This window comes from Phascolarctos cinereus, unplaced genomic scaffold, assembly GCF_003287225.1.
Source record: "Phascolarctos cinereus isolate Bilbo 61053 unplaced genomic scaffold, phaCin_HiC Scaffold_1;HRSCAF=81, whole genome shotgun sequence".
Lineage (NCBI taxonomy): Eukaryota > Metazoa > Chordata > Mammalia > Diprotodontia > Phascolarctidae > Phascolarctos > Phascolarctos cinereus.
The window spans coordinates 217,144,427-217,165,853 of NW_027555514.1; the positions used below are offsets into that span (position 1 = coordinate 217,144,427).

Sequence of the window (21,427 nt, forward strand, 5' to 3'; positions counted from 1 at the left end):
ACCCTCATTTGAGTAGGAAACTCCATGGATCAAGGGAGATGCTGGCTCTTAGAACATAGCTCTCTCTCTCTCTCTCTCTCTTTTTGGGGGGAGAGGAGAGCGAAGGGGAGAAGGTTCCCAGATGTGCACACAGCTGCTCACAGCTGGAATGCTGGCACAGAGACTGAGCTGTAAATCATAGCAGGCGGCTGAAAACAGTTTGCCACATAGGGAGGGAAGGAGAAAAAAATGGAAGAAAAATGTTTAAGCTGCTAAAAAGGAGTTGAGGCGAGGAAAATGCTAAAATCATCACACAGGCAGTAATCTTAAATCAGGCATAATGCCGACTAACAAATTTCTTCTGTGGTGGTTTAAGGAAAGAAATGCAATCCCCTCCTGTACCTTTAAAACATACACTCACCGATCATTCCAGCTGCCTGCCATGTGCTAGCACTACTGAGAACGCCACCAGGGGCCCCCAGATGAGAGGAGAGAGGCAGAGGATGGCTGAGGGTTGTTTTCAAGGTCGGCTCCATTCTGAATCTGGCCCAGCTAATACCTGGTACCCTGGCCAGTGGCTTGAGGCCAAGCCATTCCTTTTAGTACAGCACACTGGGCTGAGAAAGCAGCTGCCAACCAACGGCTTGCTAAAGCTCAGTGTCAGGCACTTTCTGCTCCCTAACTTTACCCCCACTCCCCTGCCTAAGCTGAGTTATAGGAGAATCACCCCTCTGCTAACTCTCACCTGCCATGAGGTATGAAAAATGGGGAGAAAAAAGCACAAGACTTCCTCTTCTAACGAGAGAAGGAAGACACACTGAAATCCCTAGTACCATGTCACTACGATGTTCCAACTTGTTAGAATAGGACAAGTATGGCTCTTCAAATAAGGCAGTCAAAGGGGGGAAATATAAAGAGGGACACTTAACCCATGGCCCATCCGTATTCTCAGAGCCTTAACTTTCAAATTCATTTCAATTCTGGGTAAAGGTGATCTCTTTTTCTGTCTCACCAAGAGGGAAGAATTACTTTGGCCCTTATAAAGGCTATTCAATAAGGTAAATTTGTACCACATCACCTAAAAATGCGGAGGGCTACAAATGCCTAAGAAATGACCTTTACCATTTTCTTGGAATAAGAATTGGTGGCTCTGTAAAACATACCCTCATTGCTCTTATCTAAGCAGCATTTGGGGAGGATGTGTGTGTGTGTAAAGGGAGGAGTTGTGGTGTGATTAAAAACTACATACTCAAAGACTTCAAGCAGTGCTTTCTTCTATAGAATTCCCAAATCAGGAAGCTTCTTTCACTATGCTTTACTTCCTTCAAAGACTGTTAACCAAACAGAGTTGAGATCCGTGTGGCTATTAGTGGAGGTAATATCAAAAGACTTAGGTGAAATGAATAAATAATGTATTTTTTTAAGCAGGAGAATGATCTCATGTCTGTTCTTTGTTTTGGGGGGGGGTTTGAGGGTGGGAAGTGAAGAAGCAGGGCAGCGAAGAAGAGTGCAAAGAGTAGAGTATTTGATAGGATAGCTTTTCAGTTCCCTCCGAGCTTGGAGATTTTAAGATCCTAAGGTGTATATAGTACGAGGTCAAAACCCAGCTTGTGCTAGCTACCAGGGAAACTGAAAGGCTAACTAGATGAAATACAGAATGACTGAGCTGAGCCAAGAGGAAACAATATAACATGAACCCTGGCCTAACAGTTAAATAGTATCAAAGAAGTAAAAACACTCCAAAAGGGCAAAGCATAATAATGACCTTTGCGACAAAGCAGGAAGGCGAGCAGAGTAAAACTTTGGACATTTTCAAAGTCTTTTCCCATCATCAAAATCTCACCAACCCACACCCTTCCTGGGACCATCATATTCTGCCTTCTACAGAAGAAGAGCCACTACAAAGAGCCGTCTTAACAGCCAGCTGTGGCCAAAGGGACCACAGTGCCTGCCTCTCCCAGCCAGAAGGGGGCACTAGCAGGAGACAAGATTCCTCCCTGAAAGCTCTTTGTTCCTGCCTGTGTTTCACCCTCTGCCAAGGATTCTGGGAAGAGAGCTAACAGGACCCAAATCAGATCCCACTAAACGAGCTCCAAAGAGAAAAGGAAAGAGGAAGAAAAAAAGATGAGATGCCAGCTCACCTCTCTCTTTTTTTTTGACTTGATCTCTTCAGCACTGTTGGCAAAGCTGGATTTTCTCTTGGTGCTTTCTGACTTCTCCCGGGGTTTGTTGTTTTCACCTTCCTTCATCTTTTTGTACTTTTTCATAAATTCGGAGATCAATTCAGGGCAATCCAGGTTTTTCTCAGGCTCCCAGGTATTATGTTCCCTGAGACAAAAGGGAAGGAGAAAGAAAGCAAGAGTGAGAAAACTGCACCATGGCTGGAGAAGAGCTGCTGCAGGGAAAAGATGTGATTGTAAAATGATGGCCACGTATCAGTGGCAAATTGTGTCTGAGATAACACCATTTTCCTTCCCTATGTTCGTCAAGAAACACCAATAATAGTTAAATCAACAAAGGACTGTTAATGGGAATGGCGATCAGCCACATACATGTCAACTTCACAAAGTGTGACATAAAGGGAGATGAAATTTACACTCTCCATCACAGTGGACTCTGCCTCCACTAAGTTTCTGAAAACTTCTATGCCCGCCGAGGGAGCCTGAGTAAGTTTTTACATCAGGAAAATCAACATAATAAATATGTTGGGGACCGGGGGGTGTTCTATATAATGAATTTTTCGCCCATTGGCCTGGCAAAGAACTTAGGTCACAGGGCTTTGAAATATGTGTTGAATTGAATGCACAACTGAGAAACAGTCTCCAGCTTTCATTTTACTTGATAAAATCCAAGGTTCTGTCTCAAAGAAACAAAAATCACACATATAACTAGTGTTTGAGAAGTATAAAGAATCAGCAAGGTAAGTCAAACTAGGCATTTTCTATTTCCTCTAACCAAAGCTAGCATAATAAACTACCATCATTTTCCTGTATCAAACTCTAATACCCACGCCTAGCTTCCATTAAAAGGTTGCCCTTGGGTGCTTCTTTGAAGAAAGCCTCAATTTCCAATTAAAGAAAGAATGACTCCAACTAGCACAGGTTTAACAGTCTCATCCTCTAGGCACAGAAGTGTTGAACATACCCTGTGGACTGCAGTAACTAGGCTCCTGAAGGAAGCAAACCAGTGATACCACCTAAGAACCCCTCCCTAGCTTTGTCCTACGGTACAAATAACAGCCTAAGAACAACAAACAGTTCATTGAGTTCAAACCCATTTCAGAATCATTTGGACTGATTCTCCTGGTGTAGACGAAAATGTACACTGAATTTCCCCTCCTCGGTTGTGAAGTTTCTCGCATCATAATTTCCCCCCAAGTTCAAAGAGATTGATCATTCCCAGAGGAAATCACGCATCAGTAAGGAACTTACCGAGCATTACACAAACCATCGGGGTAAGAAAAGATAACTATCGGTATGGGCCCAAATTTCTGTTTTTGGAAGACTACTGTATCTAACCAGTCTCCCTAACAGGGCTGATGACAGAGTTCACCAAAGACCTTATTTATACATCTTAGACTTTGTACAATCTCTGCATTTTGTAACCTTTAGAAAACCTTAAGTATAATTTCCAGTAAGGGTGAGGAAACTAAGAAAAAAAATGCCCATCTCCTCTTTCTTTATCTAGCCTGAAACATGGGATAGAAGATTCATGTCTGGAGGTTTCAGATCACCTATCAATGACTCTGAATGCATTTCTATCAGTGTTCCATTGGATTTATAATCATCCTAAAAATACCTAGTTCATATTTTAATTCATATCCCACAGTATTAAATGTCAGACAACTCAAGCCCTTTATTTAGAGGAATCAACAGTAAGAACCAAAAAGTCGCCCACATCCTCATAGCAAGGATAGCATCTCACCACTCTTTGCTCCCCCAGGACCCAAAGTTAATGAATAAGTAGAAATGTGGCAATGGAAAGAGCCTTTGACTTGGTATAAGACAGACTTGGGTTTGAGTCCCAGATTTGACTCAAAAAGTTATGTGGCCAGAGACTAGACCCTCAACCCCTCTAAAGCTCAGCTGCCTTCTCCCTTTATAAAACTGGCAAAAGTCATTCCACAGAGTCATTGTAAAGAGAGTCCATTTATCACCCTTGAACTAGGAGAGCTGAGGAAGTGTGCCTACAATGAGGACGGTGTGAGTGGAAAGCCAGGACCATGTAGGTACTGCCTAGTGGGAACAGGAATATCTCCCTACATTCCCACCCTTTTCCTCATGTGCACCCAACATTATGGGTTGAGATTCGTGCTTGAATCTAGTAGACCCAAAAGGGACGTCACACAGCTACCAAATTTGTTACTCTTAAAACATATCTGAAGGAGCATGGTGGAGTGCAGAGGTGGCAAAACTCCCAAGTAAAATGGGAACTAGATGAAAATGTAATTGAGAAACATTTAACAAAATAAATGATCTGTTTCTCTTTGAGTTTGACATCTCTGGTAGAGTAGAATAGAAAGTCAGCCAGCAAGTCAAGAAGCCCTGGATTCCAGTTCTGCCTCTGACATATCATAGTGGTGTGATCCTGGGCAAGTCTGGGCATCCCTAAGACTCTTCAATCGCAGAGAGGGCACTAACCTCAATGGAGTTTCCTATCCCAATGAAATCAAAGCTCCAGTCCTTACCCTTAAAACATATGGACTCATGTCACAGCCACTGCTAAACCTTCAGTTGCTACCTATTGCCTCTATAATGAAGCACACAGTCCTCAGCCTTTAGCGCTTTAAGCCTCTTCCCACCTTGGGTTTTTTGCACACATGTACTCCTCTCCACCTCTGCTGCTTAAGTCAACCCCTAGCTTCCTGTTTATGAGCCACCCCGCAGGGAAGTGAGCCCTTTCTGGATGCTCCAGTTATACTCACTCTCTCTCTCTCTTTGAATTACTCTACTTACTTGGATACAGGTTAGAGCCACCTAACTGAACACAAACCCCTGGAGGGTGGGCCAGGATTGCTTCTCGTGTTTAGGTCCCCAGCACCTAGCGCAGAACCTCACACAAGCAGATTCTTAATAAATATTTGCTGAAGTGAATTTTCACAACTGGCAATGGCTCAAGTCTTTCCTGAGGTTGAAGCCCTTTGGCTTTTAACATTCACCCAGTGATGGCTATAAAGGGAGCTTGAATCTATAAACTAAAATGTTGTCTAGAAGTTTAAAAATATTTTTAAAACAATGATCATCCAATTCAGTAATTTCCCAACATCTGTAAAATCAAGGCAATGGTAATTCTGCTTTATTAGGTTAAAATGAGCATCTTTATCTCTGCAGTTGTCAAACTGAATAGTACAGGTCAAATTTGGGGAACTATCACAGTTTTCTCCAAATATGACCAGGTTTTCTACTTGGTTCACTGAATCAGTTCCTACTTAATCAAGTTAACAAGAGAAATGTTAGGAGTTTCGTCCTCTAGAGTGCTTAATCATTATAGCAACGCATTCACCCATGAGCTCCAGGTCACCAGGCAGGGCTCAGGGAAAGGGTAATGGTCAGGAAATGCCTCAAGGTTGCTGTTACCGTTCTCCAACCATATATCTGAAAGCTGCTTGTCAAGCATAAAGAATCAGAACGGGGAGGACATCTGTACCAAAGGCGTGGATGTCCACCTTCTCCAGTCAGAGGAATAATTCCATTGCCTCTCCATCCTCCCTCCCTTCTTTTCTTCTTCTCAATAATTCAGGCAGCTTGAGGGTCAGAGGATCAGATACCTGAAGTTCAAAGGGATTTCAAAGACCATCTTAATTCTATCCCCCCCATTTTACAGATGAGGAAACTCAGATCCAAGGAGGGTGAGTGTCTTGTCTAAGGTCACACAGAGCTAAGCATCAGAGATGGGCTCCTCTGATTCCAGAACCAAAGCTTTCCCCAGTGGGCCCTGATGTCCCCCTCTCTCTTCTGATTCTACCCAAAGGTTGTAGCTGATTGCTTTGGACAGTCTCCAAAGACTCTTTATAAGACCCCATGGCTCCTGGTCACATCCAATCAAGAAAGGTGGCTATATCTACCATAAGTTCTAGTTCCCTGCTGAGTGGCGCACCCCCCCCCCCCCGAAGAAGAGTAGTTTTAATATACGGTAAGGACAGGTATTGATTCAAACATATATTGATCACCTGAGAGTGTGGTAAGGCTAGGGAATATATAAAAATTTGGAGATCATGGACCCTTGCCCTCAATGGAGGTTGCAGTTATTGGGGAGGAGGGGAGTTGGTGGAAAGAAAAGCATAAAGAGAGCATTTTAAGTGTATAAGTGAAGTGTGAAAACACCCCCCCAAGCTCTTGTAACAAGAGTTCCTTTAAAGAGAAGAGAATAGCAATCAGTTCAATTTAACAAGTACTTAATGAATTGATAGACAGGCACCATGCTAGGTGCTGGGGATATTAAAAGATAAACGGGGAAAAGGGAGAGGGAGGGTCAGAAACACAGAACATGTACAATAAAACACAAAACAATTTCCAGGGCACAAGTAACTGGGGTGATGGGGCCAGGCTTTCTGCAGCAGGAGAGAGCACCGGAACAGAAGTATGAAGGACTCTGAGGAATCTAAGAGACAGAGGTGAAGAAGGAATAGCATAGTAAGAGTGGGAAGGGTGGCGTAAGGGGATATGTGTTCACATCCTGCTTGGACCACCTTGGGTAAATCACTTAACGTTTCTGAGCTTCCATTTTCTCCTCTGCAAAATGAGGAGATTGGAAGAGATGGGCCTTGAGATCATCTCCAGCTCTAACTGCATGATCCTAGGAATGCATTCTAGGCATGGGAGACATGTTAGGTCATAGGGATGGTACAGCAAGGTGGCCCATTTAGCTGGAACATTAGAATATGTGAATAAGATAAATATAAAATAAGCCTGGAAATGTAGACTGGAGTTAGATTGTGAAGAGCTTTAAAAGACAAACAGAAGAGCAGTTGATATCTGATTAAAGGCAAGAGGGAGCCACTGGAATTTCTTGAGCACAGTCAGACCTACATTTTAGGAACATCACCTTGGCAGCAGGGAGGAGGATGTACTGGAGAGAGAAGATACTGGAGGCAGAGAGACTAATTAGGGGACTATTGGAAAAGTATAGACAGATGTCTGAGAACCTGAACTAGGGTGTGAGATGTGACAGCTGCTTGATCTAGCTGGAGACAGAAGAGGCAAAGTTGGGTAACTTATCACCTATGAGGTGTAAGGAGAGGGAAGGTTAGAACCTGGTTGTGAGGTCAGGAACCTAGGGGACTGGAACAACGGTATGCTTTCAAAAGAAAAATGAGTTAAAACTGGGAAAGGGTTTTCTAGAAAGATAATCAGTTTGTTTTAGACATGTTGAATTTGAGACACCTACGGGATGTCTAGATGAAAACCCCTGCAACTTGCCCTATGGTGTAATAACAGGTCTAGAACCATTTTGTCTACAAAGAGCTCTCTAGAGTGAGTTCAAATTAATTTTTAAATCACTTGGATATCAAATATTTCTCCTAGTGTTGGTTAAATAGAGACCTCCCTACTTGAACTGACTCCCCACTCCCAGAAAAGAAAAATTCCTCATATGGTTATCTTTCTTCTCCAAAATTCATAGTACTTAACACCAGAGGAAACAGTGGCAATCACACCAAGGTTGATGCCTCAAGTGAGCTGAAAAAAGTAAAGCAGACTCTTTTGGTTCCTTGTCTGACATTCTATTCACTACACTCCCTGACTCCCAGCAATCTGAGGGTGAAAAGAGGACCAAGAGAAAACTTTATATAAATTCCTAAGGCACTAATGCCAGAGAGAGAGAGACAGACAGACAAACAGACAGACAGAGAAAAAAGGGACTTACTCAGAGAAGCCTTTCCACTTGAGTAGGTATTCCACTTGCCCCTTAACCACGCGTCTGTCTAACACCTTCTCCACGACGTACTCCTCCTCATCCTCTGAAGATGAACTATCGGCTGTTCGCTTGGTTTTCTTTCCCATAGCGCACGATGTTTCACCTGAAGGACTAAGGCCACCCGGTTCCTGCAAATGGGAAGGGCAAGGCAGTTAGGAGCCACAGTGAGAGCTTAAGCTTTTTCAATCTCTGCAACCAGGGAAACTGAGTAATTGAGTTTTGTGTCTCTAAAGGAATAGTGTCAGAGACCAGCTCTCAGAAGTCCATCGATAAATGGGTCAACTGCAAACAACTCTACCCTTAAACCCTTTTCTCCAAAATTGTTATTAGAGGTTACAAAGGACCCTGAAGGCCAGCCTAGTCAGTCCTCAGTGGCTTATATTCAGGAAGTGAACACTCTTGCCTATTTTGGTGTTCAAATCCAAGCCAAGAAACTAAAAAAAGTACGTGAAAAACCTCCATTCTGAAAGAATTATAGCCTACAGACACATCACCTCAAAACCTGCCCAGGGGCAACTTAAGCTATACTGAATTTAAAGAATGCAATTCTTAAAAAAAAAAATTATGCCACTTCAACACATTTTTTTCTTCCTCTGATAATTTTGACCAGGCCCTCAATTGTAGAACAATGGCTCTTCAGCAATACAATTTAGGGACTCCCTTAAGCAACCTAAGTTTGTTTCTCCGGGGATATTAACAAAGTTGATAATCTCAACACTTCTCTCTATCTTCACCTTTAAAACTCTGCTTGTGGTAAGCCTATCTCTGCTAAGGATGGGGAGAGTGGGTACAGTGGAAATGCTTAGATATTAGACACAGGAAATTAAAAGTAGAAGATGATCTATTAATAATTCCCAAGCCTAAACCAGTACGAACAGATAGAGAGGCAACTCTCCTCTCCTCAAATGAGGTTGACCCTTGAGCCAAGGAGGAGGAGAAGACCCCCGGTCTGAAGCTTCAACATGGGAACTAGAAATACAGAGAGGCTATTCATAAGCTAGACTCTAGAGTAAAGGCAAAGGAACACAAATAGAAATTGAGTTAAGCTGAGAAATATGTACTCTAGGGGATGTTCAACAGAGAATCAAGTTTTTAAACTGCCAGGTCATCATCATTACCACCATCACCACCATCATCACTATCAACATCTTGGGGTTTCTATTTGGGTTAAATGGTTCCTACTATCTGGGATAAGGGAGTAAGAGAAACTGTTCCCTTGGCAAAAGTCCATTTTGGCTTTGCTGTCATCGTTAGAAGTGCTTCGGTGTGCCTTGAGAAAAGCAAAATTTTCTTTCTGGACAGAAGATCATTCCAGAAAAGTGGAGAGGACTCTTAAAAGTTATGCTTTAAGACAGAATAATCACTATGACTTGAGTTGATGAGGGAAAAAAAGCAGGTAGCTGTGGAAACTGCTTTTATGAATTAATTTCAAATAAACAAGATTGAGGAAGACATAATCAATGGATATAGTTAGAAATTACAACTCCTGGGATTTAAAAATCCAGCCAGCAAGGAGTCCTGGTTTCCCCACAAATATTCCCCACCCAGCATTGTTCCTGGAGTGAAACTGAAGAGTTTTTTGCATATTGGGGATTAGGGAAGGTGGGAAGGGAAGGAAGAGAAAAGAAGGAAAAGGAGGCAGAGGCATTTAAAAGTTCATTCTCCATCAGTTTTGAAAAGCTCTTTAAGCTTCTCTAGGGGGAAATGTGGTTTATTTGAAAGAAAAAATGACCAATAAAAGCAGACACCGACCTCAGCAGAGACAGGAAATGTCGTGTTCCAGCACAGCACCCCCCTGCTCCCCCCACTCACCTTGGAATTTCCGGGAGCATGGCAGTTTGGGTCAGCGCACTGGGGTGAAAACCAGCTCTGTGTTTAACTGCATTGTGGCCACGGCCTCTTTTTGCCTCACCAGGGAAAAGAGGGATTTATATTTGTTTCGGTTCAGTTTGAAGAGGGAGCATTAAGAAAAATCTCCCCTTGCACATTCAGGCAGTAAAGAGGCCCAAACGGGGCAAGAAGAATGATGGCCCCCTCTTTTACCTACCGGATCTCCCCAGCTCTTTCTTTCCCTTCTGGGCTAATAGGAGGGGCCTCCCCTCCCAGGTCTGGGGCCTGGCGGGGTGGCAGCTCCCCCGCCCCCACCCAGCTGTCTAGGCGCCACTGCGCAGCTGCCACGGTGCGTTGCCTAGGCAACTGGCAGCAGCACTAGAGGGGGAGAGGCAGTCGGAAAAGTTAAAAGGCTGAACTTTCCTTTACAGTGAAAACTGGGAGGAGAGGTTGGCTGGCGCCTCCCTGGGCCCCAGGCGGCAGGACAGCTTCAGGTCTACACCTAAACCCACTATAGAAAGCAGTCACCCAACCAAACCGTTTGGAAAACACAAACACAAACTTTTCCGGAACAATCAAACAAATTTAAATAGATAACAGCTGGCATAACAAGCACCTAGAAGGTTCGCAAAGACTTTCAAGACACTCTCACTTATGCCTCACAATAACCCTGGAAGGAAGGTAGTAGGTCCCATCCCCATTTTACAGGCAAGGAAACGAAGACGCAAACTAGGCAGGCGACTTCCCAGGGAAAAGTCCTCCAAGTGGGATTTTCAAAGCCCGGCTTATGGGGAGGGGGGGAGGGGGGGCCGAAGGAAGGGACGCAGGAGGAAGGAGAGAGGAAGAAGAAAGTGGGGGAGGGGGGGACTCCGCAGGGGAGTGGGAGGGTGGTCGCCCAAACAACTCTTCCAGCCCTCGGGGGCCCTCTCCTCCAGTCTTCTCCCACCTCATAGACACAAACCGGGGAATTAAAAGTGCTGGAGGGAAGGAATCCAGTCCGAAGGGGTGAGACTCCAGACTCCAGGGGGAGAGAAAACCTACTGCCACTCTCCTCCTAATCTGACTCCACTGGAGATTTTCCAAGAGGCTCTATTGTCAGCTCAATCACAGGGTAAGGCATTGGAGGGCAACGCCTATAATTTAGAGGTGAGGAAACTCAGGCCCACAAAAGTAAATGACTTGCCCGAGGTCACAAAGGCACAGCCCTCATTTGAACTCAGGTCCCATGACACTAAATTCACTGTGAAGAAAGAAAAGCGAAATTTTAAGGCTCCAATACTAAAAAAACTTGGATTTACAACTTTTCGTTTGGTTCAAAGACACTGGTTATGTTAACAAAATAAAGAAGGAATGAAATACGGGGGGGGGGGGAAGAAGCATTTATCAAAGCATCCACTATATGTCAAACATTTTGCTAAAAACTCTACAAATGTTATCTCATTTGATACTTAGAACAACCTTGTGAGGTAGGTGCTGTTATTACCTTCATTTTACAATTGAGAAAGTGTCTGAGGGCAGGGCTCCATCCACTGCTTACCTGGATTATTTAATATGATTGTAAAAAGTAAACCTTTCAGGTACAATTTCTGGTGTTTTGTTTTGGCTCAAAGTTATGCTTTTGAAATCTTAATAAAATAATTAAAAGAGTAGACAAATACGTGAGAAAATGTAAACAAATGTGGAAACAAATGTAATGTAAACAAAGAGGAAAGAGAAAAACACCAGCAAATTTAGAATTCGAAAAGTCATTTCTCCTAGCTCTAAAGAATCTGTCCTGTGGACCCGAGATCCTCTTCTGGCTCACAGGCCAGTCTTTAGTAAAGCTATATATATGGACAATAAAAATACTTAAATGTGAGGAATCAGGGGCTAGCAGTTATTTGAGATTGTAAAGAAAAAGCAAATGACTCCGGGGTGCCGCCGAAATGACAAGATACAAAAATTACAAGATTTCCTCAAATTAGGTTGGTATCAAAAAGAAAGCCGTGGAATAAAAATTGCAGAGGTTTCCACTTAGCAGACGTCAAATGATTGTACCAATCTTGCCTTTTCTTACTAATTCTTCTATAGCTTTGATCTGGGGAATGTGGGCAAAGCACTACTTTAGAAATAAGAATTCTTATGTGAGTACAGTGAGCCTCAGTTTCCCTACTGTAAAGTGAACCACCTCTCTCCCATTCCTTCCTTCCCAACAAGGCAGTGAGTTTAAATGAAAACCAAAAGGCTGAAAGACAAGAGAAGGGTAAGGGTATGCTAGGATCCTGTTGGAACAACAGCAGGAAATCTCTGACCTTCTAAATTCCAGAACTGCTAAACTATATCACATGCTGAGAGGTAAAGTAACCCTTACAGCTAAACAAGTAAAGGCAGCAACAAAAGAGGAACAATAGTCGATTTGGGAAGCACTGCTCTTTGAAGCAGCAGGAACTAATAAGCCTTCAGAGAACAAGCCCAGGTATGTTCAGTTCTCAAAGGCAAAAACACTCATCATCACCATTGGAGAGTCAGAACTGCTCTGGGGACTGCAGGCTGAAAGGAGTAACTAATAGCAACTGGTAGTATAAGAGAGTAAGAGGGTGGAGGAAAACGTCAGCAGCAGTGAATTTCTGTGGGATCATTCAAGAAAGGAATAAAATAATTGCAAAGGGAGAAACACACAAAGCTTTGAACCTCTTCTCTGCTCCCCTTTCCCTCTCCCCACTAAACTGGGAGGGAGAAGCAGTTTCACCCATTTCTCTCCTCCAGGGGCACCTTTAAGAAATGCCTAAGGGCCATAGGGGCAGTGGCCCTTTCCTTTTGGGAAACAGGTTCAACAACAGCCGAGGACAGATCAACTCCTGAGTTTTTGCCAAGAGTCAGAGTCCAACCCTAATATGCCGTAAAGAATGGCATGCAGTTGTCCGGTAAATCTCCCGGACAGTCACAGATCAGAAGCTGGCAAGGATGACGACATGGTTCTGATGGAATGTGTCTTATCTTAACCTTGAAGTTACAGATCTGCTCAGGAGCAGCAGTGAGAAATGAGAAATGCACTCAGACAGCCAAGGGGACATAATTCTCTCCCAGACAGCTCGACCCAGTGTATTAGGGTCAAATGAAACACAAAGCTGGATGGACAATTTAAGGGCCGTGGCCTGCACCAGATAAAACAGAAAGACTGGTGGTTCACATTGAGCATGAGAGGAGGCGACTTACCAGCATGAGAAATGAGACAGTTGCTGGCAGGATGATGGAGTGATTAAGGTGAATCTAGATACCATGCAGGAAGAAATTGAGGACAAGCATCCAAGTGCAACCTTATCCTTGTGGAAATTCCCATGGGATGGGCCTCATGCTTCTCATGTTTCTAGAGAAAGTCTTTCAAGCAAAACGGCTCTGACCCTCTCTCTCCTGAGCACTGGTGGAGAGCTTTCTGGTAAAGGCATCATCCATAGATCAATTCCAGCAGCTAGGACCCCGAGGGACAAGACAGGCTAGGGGTACTGTCAGGTTTTATCAAGGCTTTGGTTCAGCAATGAGGCAAATTTGCCACACAGACCTCTGAACACTAGGGTTGTTCCTTCCAGCAGTCTGCTGGGAGAAAGAGCTTGAGCCAGATTGCTGGCGAGCTAACCACCAGAAAGATATCAAAGATATAAGTCAAGCACAGTCGGAATTCACATTCCAAGCTGCTGACAAGCAAGATCATTCAACGGATGAATTCTCCGAAAAGGAGAAGGGGGTAGCTGGAGAGGTGGGGAAGGGAAGAGAACCTATAAGACAAAAAGGTAAAGAATTTTAAAAATATCAGTTAATCCTCATCAATCAGACATAGAGGAGCTTGTAGAGAATGCTGGGGGAAGTTAATGATGAATTTCACGGTTGGTTCTTTCAACAGAAGAACAAACCAATCCTTGAGCTACAGAACTACCCACACTGGACCTCTACCTAATATTTATACTAATTTTGCTTTATACTTTTGTGTCTTGGTCTTTTTTTGGGGGGGGGAGGCAATGGGGTTAAGTGACTTGCCCAGGGTCACACAGCCAGTAAATTTTATGTGTCTGAGGCTGGACTCAACTGAGAACCTCCTGACTCCAGGGCCAGCACTCTATCCACTGCACCACCTAGCTGCTCCTATACTTTCGCTTCTTGGTCACTGCTTTCAATGCTAGATCTTTTTGTGGCTTGTCTTGGGCCACATGTGGAACACATTTTTATTACCTCTCCATGACTGATGGCAGACAGCGTATGCCCTTTAAGCTTGCCTTTAGGGAAGCTTGGTAGTGTTTAAAACAAGGCATCTGTTAGCATGCTTTGTACCACCAGGCAAGCCAAAGACAGCTCTTTTGAGGAAGGAGACAGGCTAACTACTATAAAAGATGGACTACAATGATGCCTTGATAGTTTTTTAAAAGGTTTCAATAAAATCTCTCCTAACCCACTAAGAATACAGTATCTTTTCTACATCATCATTAGTGGAAAAAGCCCAAAGCTGAATCTCAGGAAAGGAAAAGGTTATAAATAAAATGTCTTTACCACATGGGAGAAATGAAACAACAACAAAAAATCTTGGATGAGTAAGTTAGACTGAGGCCTCGATCTACTCTCCTACTCTAGGGCATAGACAGCCTGCCTGGACGAGAACTAGCAAATGATTTGGGTGAAGATTAAATATTATCTACAACACTAATAACATATAATCAGTCCTTCACTCTGTCCCATCCAGCCTTATGACAGAGAAATGAGCTCATGAAAAGAACCCAAATTTAAAAAGTACTTTAATCTGCTCTATATCTATTCTTTGTTCTTTATGGAATTGAATGCTGATGGTATTGGGTATATGTTACTTGAATGGCATAAAAGTAAAACATCATCTATAAAGATGTTTTCTTCCACTGGATTGATGATTTCCAAAGTAGTAGCCGTGTGGCATTTTAACAAAAACACACCATAGAGATGCACGTTACAGCTGTCCTGGCTGTCTCAGGTTTTGTTAAATGGCCTGATAACTATCACTCCACCTCCACCAAAAAGCCCAAGTGCACCCAATTCAAGGAGTTAAAAGCTGTTTAAACGGTTGTTTAAAAGACTGGATTAGGAAAGAGTTGTGGAGGAAGATTAACTGTGGTGGTTAACAGTCCTATCATTAACAAGCCACATATAGACTACACAAACTTTATTAACAGAGAGGAGTGACAGGAAAGGAAAAAACTCTGGCTCCAGATGATCTAAAAGTTCTGCTAAAACACAGCCTCAGCTACAGCTGAAATTCAATTACCCAGGGACTAATTATCTTTTTCTTAAGTTTATCTAGGCCTTCTCTCTTAGGCCACCTCCTGGAATATTTACACCTCCAGTAAAGGGTGGACAGAACTACCAGGAATAGTCTAGTTTACTTTGCTTATTTTTTTAATTAGCTGAAAGAAGAGGCTACTTTGAAGATTTAATTTCTCTCCTCTTAAACTACCACAAAAATTAGTTGAGTCTGTAGTCCCAAAGTCTTGTTTGATGTAATGAAATATTTAACAACTAAATTACTGATACTAGATCATAATTCTAGAAATTAAACAATTCTCTGGATATATTTTTTAAAATCAACAGCTGTTCTGGACCTTGTGCCTTACAAGTCAATCATATTTGACTAAAATTTGAAGTAGTGCTAGAACATGACCCCAGGTTGGGCAGACCTCAGAAGTAAGAACTTCACCATCCAAGTGGCAGAGACTTGTGGGACTATGAAAACAGGCACCTATCTAGCAGAAGAATGATTCCCAGCTGCTGCCTTCCAGTAATGCCCTCTTTTGGACCAGCTAGACTCATTTAAAGGCACCCCCAGGTGAGTATTAATTGAAAATTTTATTTTCCCTCACAATCTTAAGGCCAAGATAAGTCAAGTACCGAACCTGCCATTTCCTAATAACACACCAAGCAATTCCCTTTGGTGTTGTATTTCACTACTCTAGGTGAAACCAGGAAACTAGCTGTGTGACCTTAGACAGATCCCTTAACTCTTCAGCGGCAGCTAGGCGCAGTGGCCTGGAGTCACTCATCTTTTCTGAGTGAAAATCCAACCTCAGACCATACTAGCTGTGTGATTCTGAGCAAGTTACTTAATCCAGTTTGCCTCAGTTTCCTCACCTGTAAAATAAGCTGTAGAAGGAAATGACAATCGACTCCAGTATCTTTGCAAAGAAAACCCAAATGGGGCCACAAAGAGTTGGACATATCTGAAAAATTACTGAACGTAGAAAAAAAAGTTACTTTTTTTTTTTAACAGAATGTATTAATCTTTTTGAGGGCAGGGACCTTTTTGTCTTTATATCCCCAGTATCTAGTAGGCACTTTAAAATGATTTATTCTGTACCTCAGTTTCCATATCTAGGGATAAGAAAGAATAGCTGCCACTACCTTTTTAATCCTTGTGAAGATCAAATATACTCTGCTCACTGTGAAGCCCTATAGAAAATATTAGCGATTATTAGGAATTTGTTATGTGACACTTTTGTTTGGCTTATGAAATTTAGGAGGAAAGGTCACTTTGATAAATTATATTTCCACACAGCCAATGTGTTAAAACAGAAGTCAACAGTCCACTGATATTGTCATCACAACTATTTTTCAAGCATCAATCACTATATAATAAATAACATAACTTATCAACTACTCTCACATCACATTACAAGCAAGAGTTCTGCAAATCAGCAGCTTTGGGGATGAAGATCAGTAGGGTCATTACACTCATCACTCCACTTATAAAAAGAGGTATGCTTAAGCCACTGCACACAATTTGGGATTTTTCATTTTATTAACCAATGACAGAAATGCCACAAACATGAAATTGGATTTGTATTTACCACAACCTGGAGTTTCAAAAATAATTAAACTCTGATTTGCAAATGTTGGTGAGGTGAAAGGAATTTGATATAACCCAACTAAAACTTCAGGGACTGGAAAAACAGCCAACATTCCTTCAACGTACAATATAATTCTGTGCTTTGCCACCACTTTGGTGGATCTGCAACATGAATCATACTCAAGCCATAGCCTACAATTTAGATAAATAGAATCAAAACAGTATTGAACTTTTTCCTACCCCATACAAGGGTATCCTTGGCAGCTCCTTAACCATCCATTACAATCCAGACCAATTTCTCTCTGTTGCAATTTAAAAGCTGTAAAAAATATATAATGCGTGATGACAGGAGAAACAAACCCACACCAGAACTTATTGAACCTTGCAGGTCTTTGCAAGTGAGTCTATTGACATTTAAGTGTGAGTTACTGTGCCACAGTCTCATAAAAGCATGCTCAGTGCTCCAGATATATTGATATTTAAAATAGCATACAAAGGCCACTACTAGACAAGCAAGTTAAAGGGAGGGCTAATCTCCAGCTATTGGGCTCCACCATTGGGTATTCCAATGAATTTTACTTGCAAAAATCCATTTTTATTCTGAATCATAACTTGTTCTTTCTGCCACCCCCACCCCCTACTGGGGGGGAAAAATCTAGTTAAGCAGTCAAGTCTTTAATATTCAAAGGTTGAAGGCTTCCTTTTGACCGCCCCCTCCCCCATTCTTTCTTTATATTGGACTTCCAACATACATGGGAGACGTTCCTTCAAATAGCTCCCAATGTGGGGCAGCTAGGTGGCACAGTGGATAGAGCACCAGCCCTGAAGTCAGGAGGACCTGAGTTCAAATCCAGCCTTAGATCAACCAGTTGACACACTTAGTAGCTGTGTAACCCTGGGCAAGTCACTTAACCCCAACGGCCTTTAAAAAAAAAACAAACCAAATAGCTCCCAATGACTCCATTTTCTTTACTCCGGAGATCTCATTGTTATTTAGTCATTTTTCAGTCATGTCTGGCTCTTCCTAACTCCAGGCCCAGCTCTATCTGCCCTTCCCAAGATTTACTCTTCCATTTTACCTCAGCCACACACAAGGATGGCCACATATTTGACCTTACTATCATCCAAAAGTATTGCACTTTTTAGATTGAAAACTTTGAAATCACATCACAATCTCCCTCCCTAAATCTATTTAGTTCCCACCCAGATCTTCAATCTATCCACTCCTCTCCCAGGCTACCAATTCTGATTTAATCACTCTTTCCCTTTCTTCCCAAGCTTGATTTTACAAACCAGTTCAAGTCTACACTGACCTTTAATCTCTTGGGCCCCTGCTTTTTTCAAGTTCATACCTAGCCAAATTCCAGCTCTGGATTATGTCCACTATCCTCATTCTCTGCTCCTACTCATCTTCTTTGTCCTCATCAAGGCCAGTCCCTCAATCTGTATCCTTGATCCAATCGCCACCCTCTCCAGTAGCAGATTATCTCAATCATGTTCTCATTCTTTCCCGGATGCCTATAAACACATTCATCTATTCCATACTGAGAAAACCCTTCACTAGATCTTACCCCCACCAGCCACACAAACACACACACCCTCCTCCTTTTATCAGTTAAATTCCTGAAACTCAGTGTTTTCCGCATCTTCTCTCACTAACTCAAAGAAAACTACTCTCTCCAATGTTACCAATGGATCTTGTAATTACCAAATACTCTACGTTTTCAGATTGGAGAGTGGGGCCACAAACTTCAAACCTCCATTTAAGGAAAGAGCTCAGCTCTGACTACTCCTCATTTCTCATCAGGATGCACCAGTTTGGGACTTCTCCATGTTGGGTACCTTCTCCTTCCTCTTCTTCCTTGAGGCCAGGAACTCTCCCTGCCCCCAAATTTGTATCTCCAGTACAATGTCTGGCACATAGTAGGCACTTAATATTTACTGACTTAGTTGCCAAACCTAACGGCAATTAATTAAACACTAGGCCTGGTATTATGAAAACCTTAGTGCAAATACACTTACTAGCTGTGTGATGCTGGGCAAGTCACAACCTCTGTTAGCCTCAGTTTTTTCAGTTGCAAAAAGGGGATTCTGTCAAGTTTAGATGGGATAATTTTTTTTGTAAACAGTTTAGTAGAGTGGTTGGCAAAGGGCAGGCAGTTAACATATTTAAGTTCCCTCCCTACTCCTCCACGGTCTTATCTCAACTTCTTTGAAGCATAACATGGCAGACTGCCTTTTCCTCCTGGCTTTTTGAGACATTGCTCTTTCTGGGTTTTCTTCCTACTTGTCGATCATTTTTCAGGCCCCCTGGCAGGTTCATTGTCCATACCACACCCCTTTAAAGTACGTGCTCCTTAAGGCTCAGTCCTGGGCCATCTCCAATTCTCTTTACTTTCTTTCTGAGGGTGACCTCATCAGTCCTCGAGGGATTAATTATCTCTATGCAGATGACTCCCAAATCTATATATCCAGGCTCTTCAGAGTGCCAGTTACAGTTTTTCAACTGCCTGCCTATAGGGTATTTCAAACTGAATATTCTATAGACATCTCAAATTCAACGTGTCCAAATTTAAACTTATTATCTTAATCTCCAAATTCCTCTATTTTTGTTGAGGGCATCTCCACCCTTCCAGTCCCCCGGACTGGCACTGTGGGCATTTCTGAGGCCTGCTCCTTCACCCCTCGTATCTAATCAATTGCTTCTCATCATTTCTACCACCACCACCACCACCACACCACATCCCTTGCATCTTTTACCTTCTCTCTAGTCACTGGGCCCTCAGCACCTCTGTCCTGGACTATTATTTCAATTGCCTCCTAATTGGTCACCACACCTCAAGTCCCTTCTATCCATTCTCTATAGACCTGCCAAAATGATTTTCCTGAAGTACACAAGACCAACAATATCACTACTCTGCTAAATCAGTTGGATCAAATAAAAGCTTCCCTTTTTTGAGTTTTAAAGCTGTTCGTAACCTTGTCTCTATCTTCCTCCCCAATTTTACATACATTACTCTCCTTTCTTCCTGTATTCTCCAGTCCAGTCAAACTGGGCCTTTTAGGGATTCCTTACACAGGACACTGCATTTCCTATGTCTATGCTTTTCTACTGGCTAACTGCCATATTTGCAATGTGCTTTCCCCCACTCCCCCGGTCCTTTGCCTCTTAGAATACCTGGCTCAAGCACCACCTTCTTCAAGTCCTCCCTGCCCCCCCCCCCACCTCCAAGGACACAGTATTTACTTTGTATGGACATACTCCAGTACTTGTCTCCCTGGATAAACTGTCAAGTGAGCTCACTGTGCGGCAGAGAACAAGTTCATTTTTGTCTTTGTATATCCCCAGGAGACTGGAACACAGTAGGCTGATTAATGAATGCTTGCTGACAGATTTAGTCCTTTTGGCCAAGTTGCCATATTTTAGCACCTCCACTAGCCGACATTAAGGATAAATAAAAACACAACCAGTTAATTGTGCACAAGAAAAAGGGTACTTACTGGGCTAGGAATCCAGAAAATGAGATTTTTATTCAGCTGGGTTACTGCTTTTAATACCTGCTCTCCCCAACTCTCAAGGTCAAAGGAACCTGGAAGGATTGGGGGGAGGACACTTCTAATCCCCATTTTACAGATGAGGAAACTGGCTTAGAAGTGAAATGACTTCGAGTGATCAATGTCACAGACTAGAGGCCAGACTGGAATTCAAGTTTTGCTGCCTCCAAATCTAGCTCTAGACCCACCACACCATAGCCTAGGTTTTTTGTAAAGATCCAACTGCCTGCCTGTGGGGTATTTCAAACTAAATATTCTAAAGACATCTCAAATTGAACATGTCCAAAATTGAACTCAGTATCTTAGTTGCCAGATTCCCCTATTTTCATTGAGGGTACCACCATCCTTCCAGTCACCCAGATTGGCAATGTGGGCACTGCTGACTTGATGCCTCACTCTCCCTGAGATTGAAGGAAGAAACTGGATGACTCTAGAGCAGAGCCCTGGGTCCATAAAGACTGAGGGGGAGTCTATGAACCTGGATAAGAACAACAAATGCATCTTTATTTTTACTAACCTCTAACTGAAAATGAGCATTTCCTTCCATTTATTAATTTAGGCAACAAAACATGTTCCTGAGAAGGGGTCTCAATAGGCTTCACCAGACTGCCTTAGGTGTCTAACATACAAAAAGGTTAAGATTCTGTGCCCTAGAACAGCGCTTCTTGAACTGTGGTGACCCAAAAATCCAAACGGTTTCTGAATGAGCAATGACCAAAAATAAATAAAAAATTAAACATGTAATGAATCTGAGGTGTTTCTGGCAACTTCACTTCAGTTTAGGTTCTGGACACAGAGTATCCTCCCTTTGCACAGCTCATGCCCGAAGGCTATGCAATGCCAACCAACAAAGTCAGAACTCAAAAAAGGGTTGTGAGTGGAAAAAGTTTAAAAAGCCCTGCCCTAGAAATATAGATGATAGTTTAAGAAATTATAACTAAGAATAAAATGAGATTTCTGGATCATCTCTTTCATTTCCTTTATCTATGCCTTTGCTCCTAGTGTCTTATTTTTATCAGATTCTTAAATGTAGTCTATTGTGAAAGACCACACAAATTAGCCATCTACTTATCCTACACAGCTCTCTGATTCTCAGAGGTCAAAGGGCTGGCCTAAGGAGTGAAACCCGACTTCTCAGCAGAGGTTTGGTTGACCTCTTAGAAGGCAGGGCTTCAATTTCCTGAATTTAATTCCATGTGCTAGCTGTACTCTGGACTACTCTTTTCTTTTTCTGGCCCCAAACGCTGATGATCTCTGGGAAATTCTAAGACACTAGAGCTGAAAAACTATTAAAAATTTCCCGGTGGTCAGGAA

General features: G+C 42.5%; 1 protein-coding gene across 4 annotated transcripts in view; it reads right to left on the reverse strand.

Moving 5' to 3' along the window:
- The window catches only part of CBX5 (chromobox 5), a 41,347-nt gene that overhangs the window by 13,759 nt on the left and 6,161 nt on the right, over window positions 1-21,427 (reverse strand). For 2 of the 4 annotated variants that reach the window (XM_020966103.2, XM_020966102.2), the window contains exons 2-3: window positions 7,843-8,021; window positions 2,121-2,307 (exon numbers count right to left, since the gene is read on the reverse strand). In XM_020966103.2, the coding sequence (XP_020821762.1) occupies window positions 2,121-2,307; window positions 7,843-7,979 (324 nt within the window). In that variant the 5' untranslated portion in view covers window positions 7,980-8,021. Of the gene's footprint in view, window positions 1-2,120; window positions 2,308-7,842; window positions 8,022-9,705; window positions 9,916-9,940; window positions 10,045-21,427 lie in introns of those variants that run through there. The other 2 variants (XM_020966105.2, XM_020966104.2) reach the window with 2 other exon arrangements.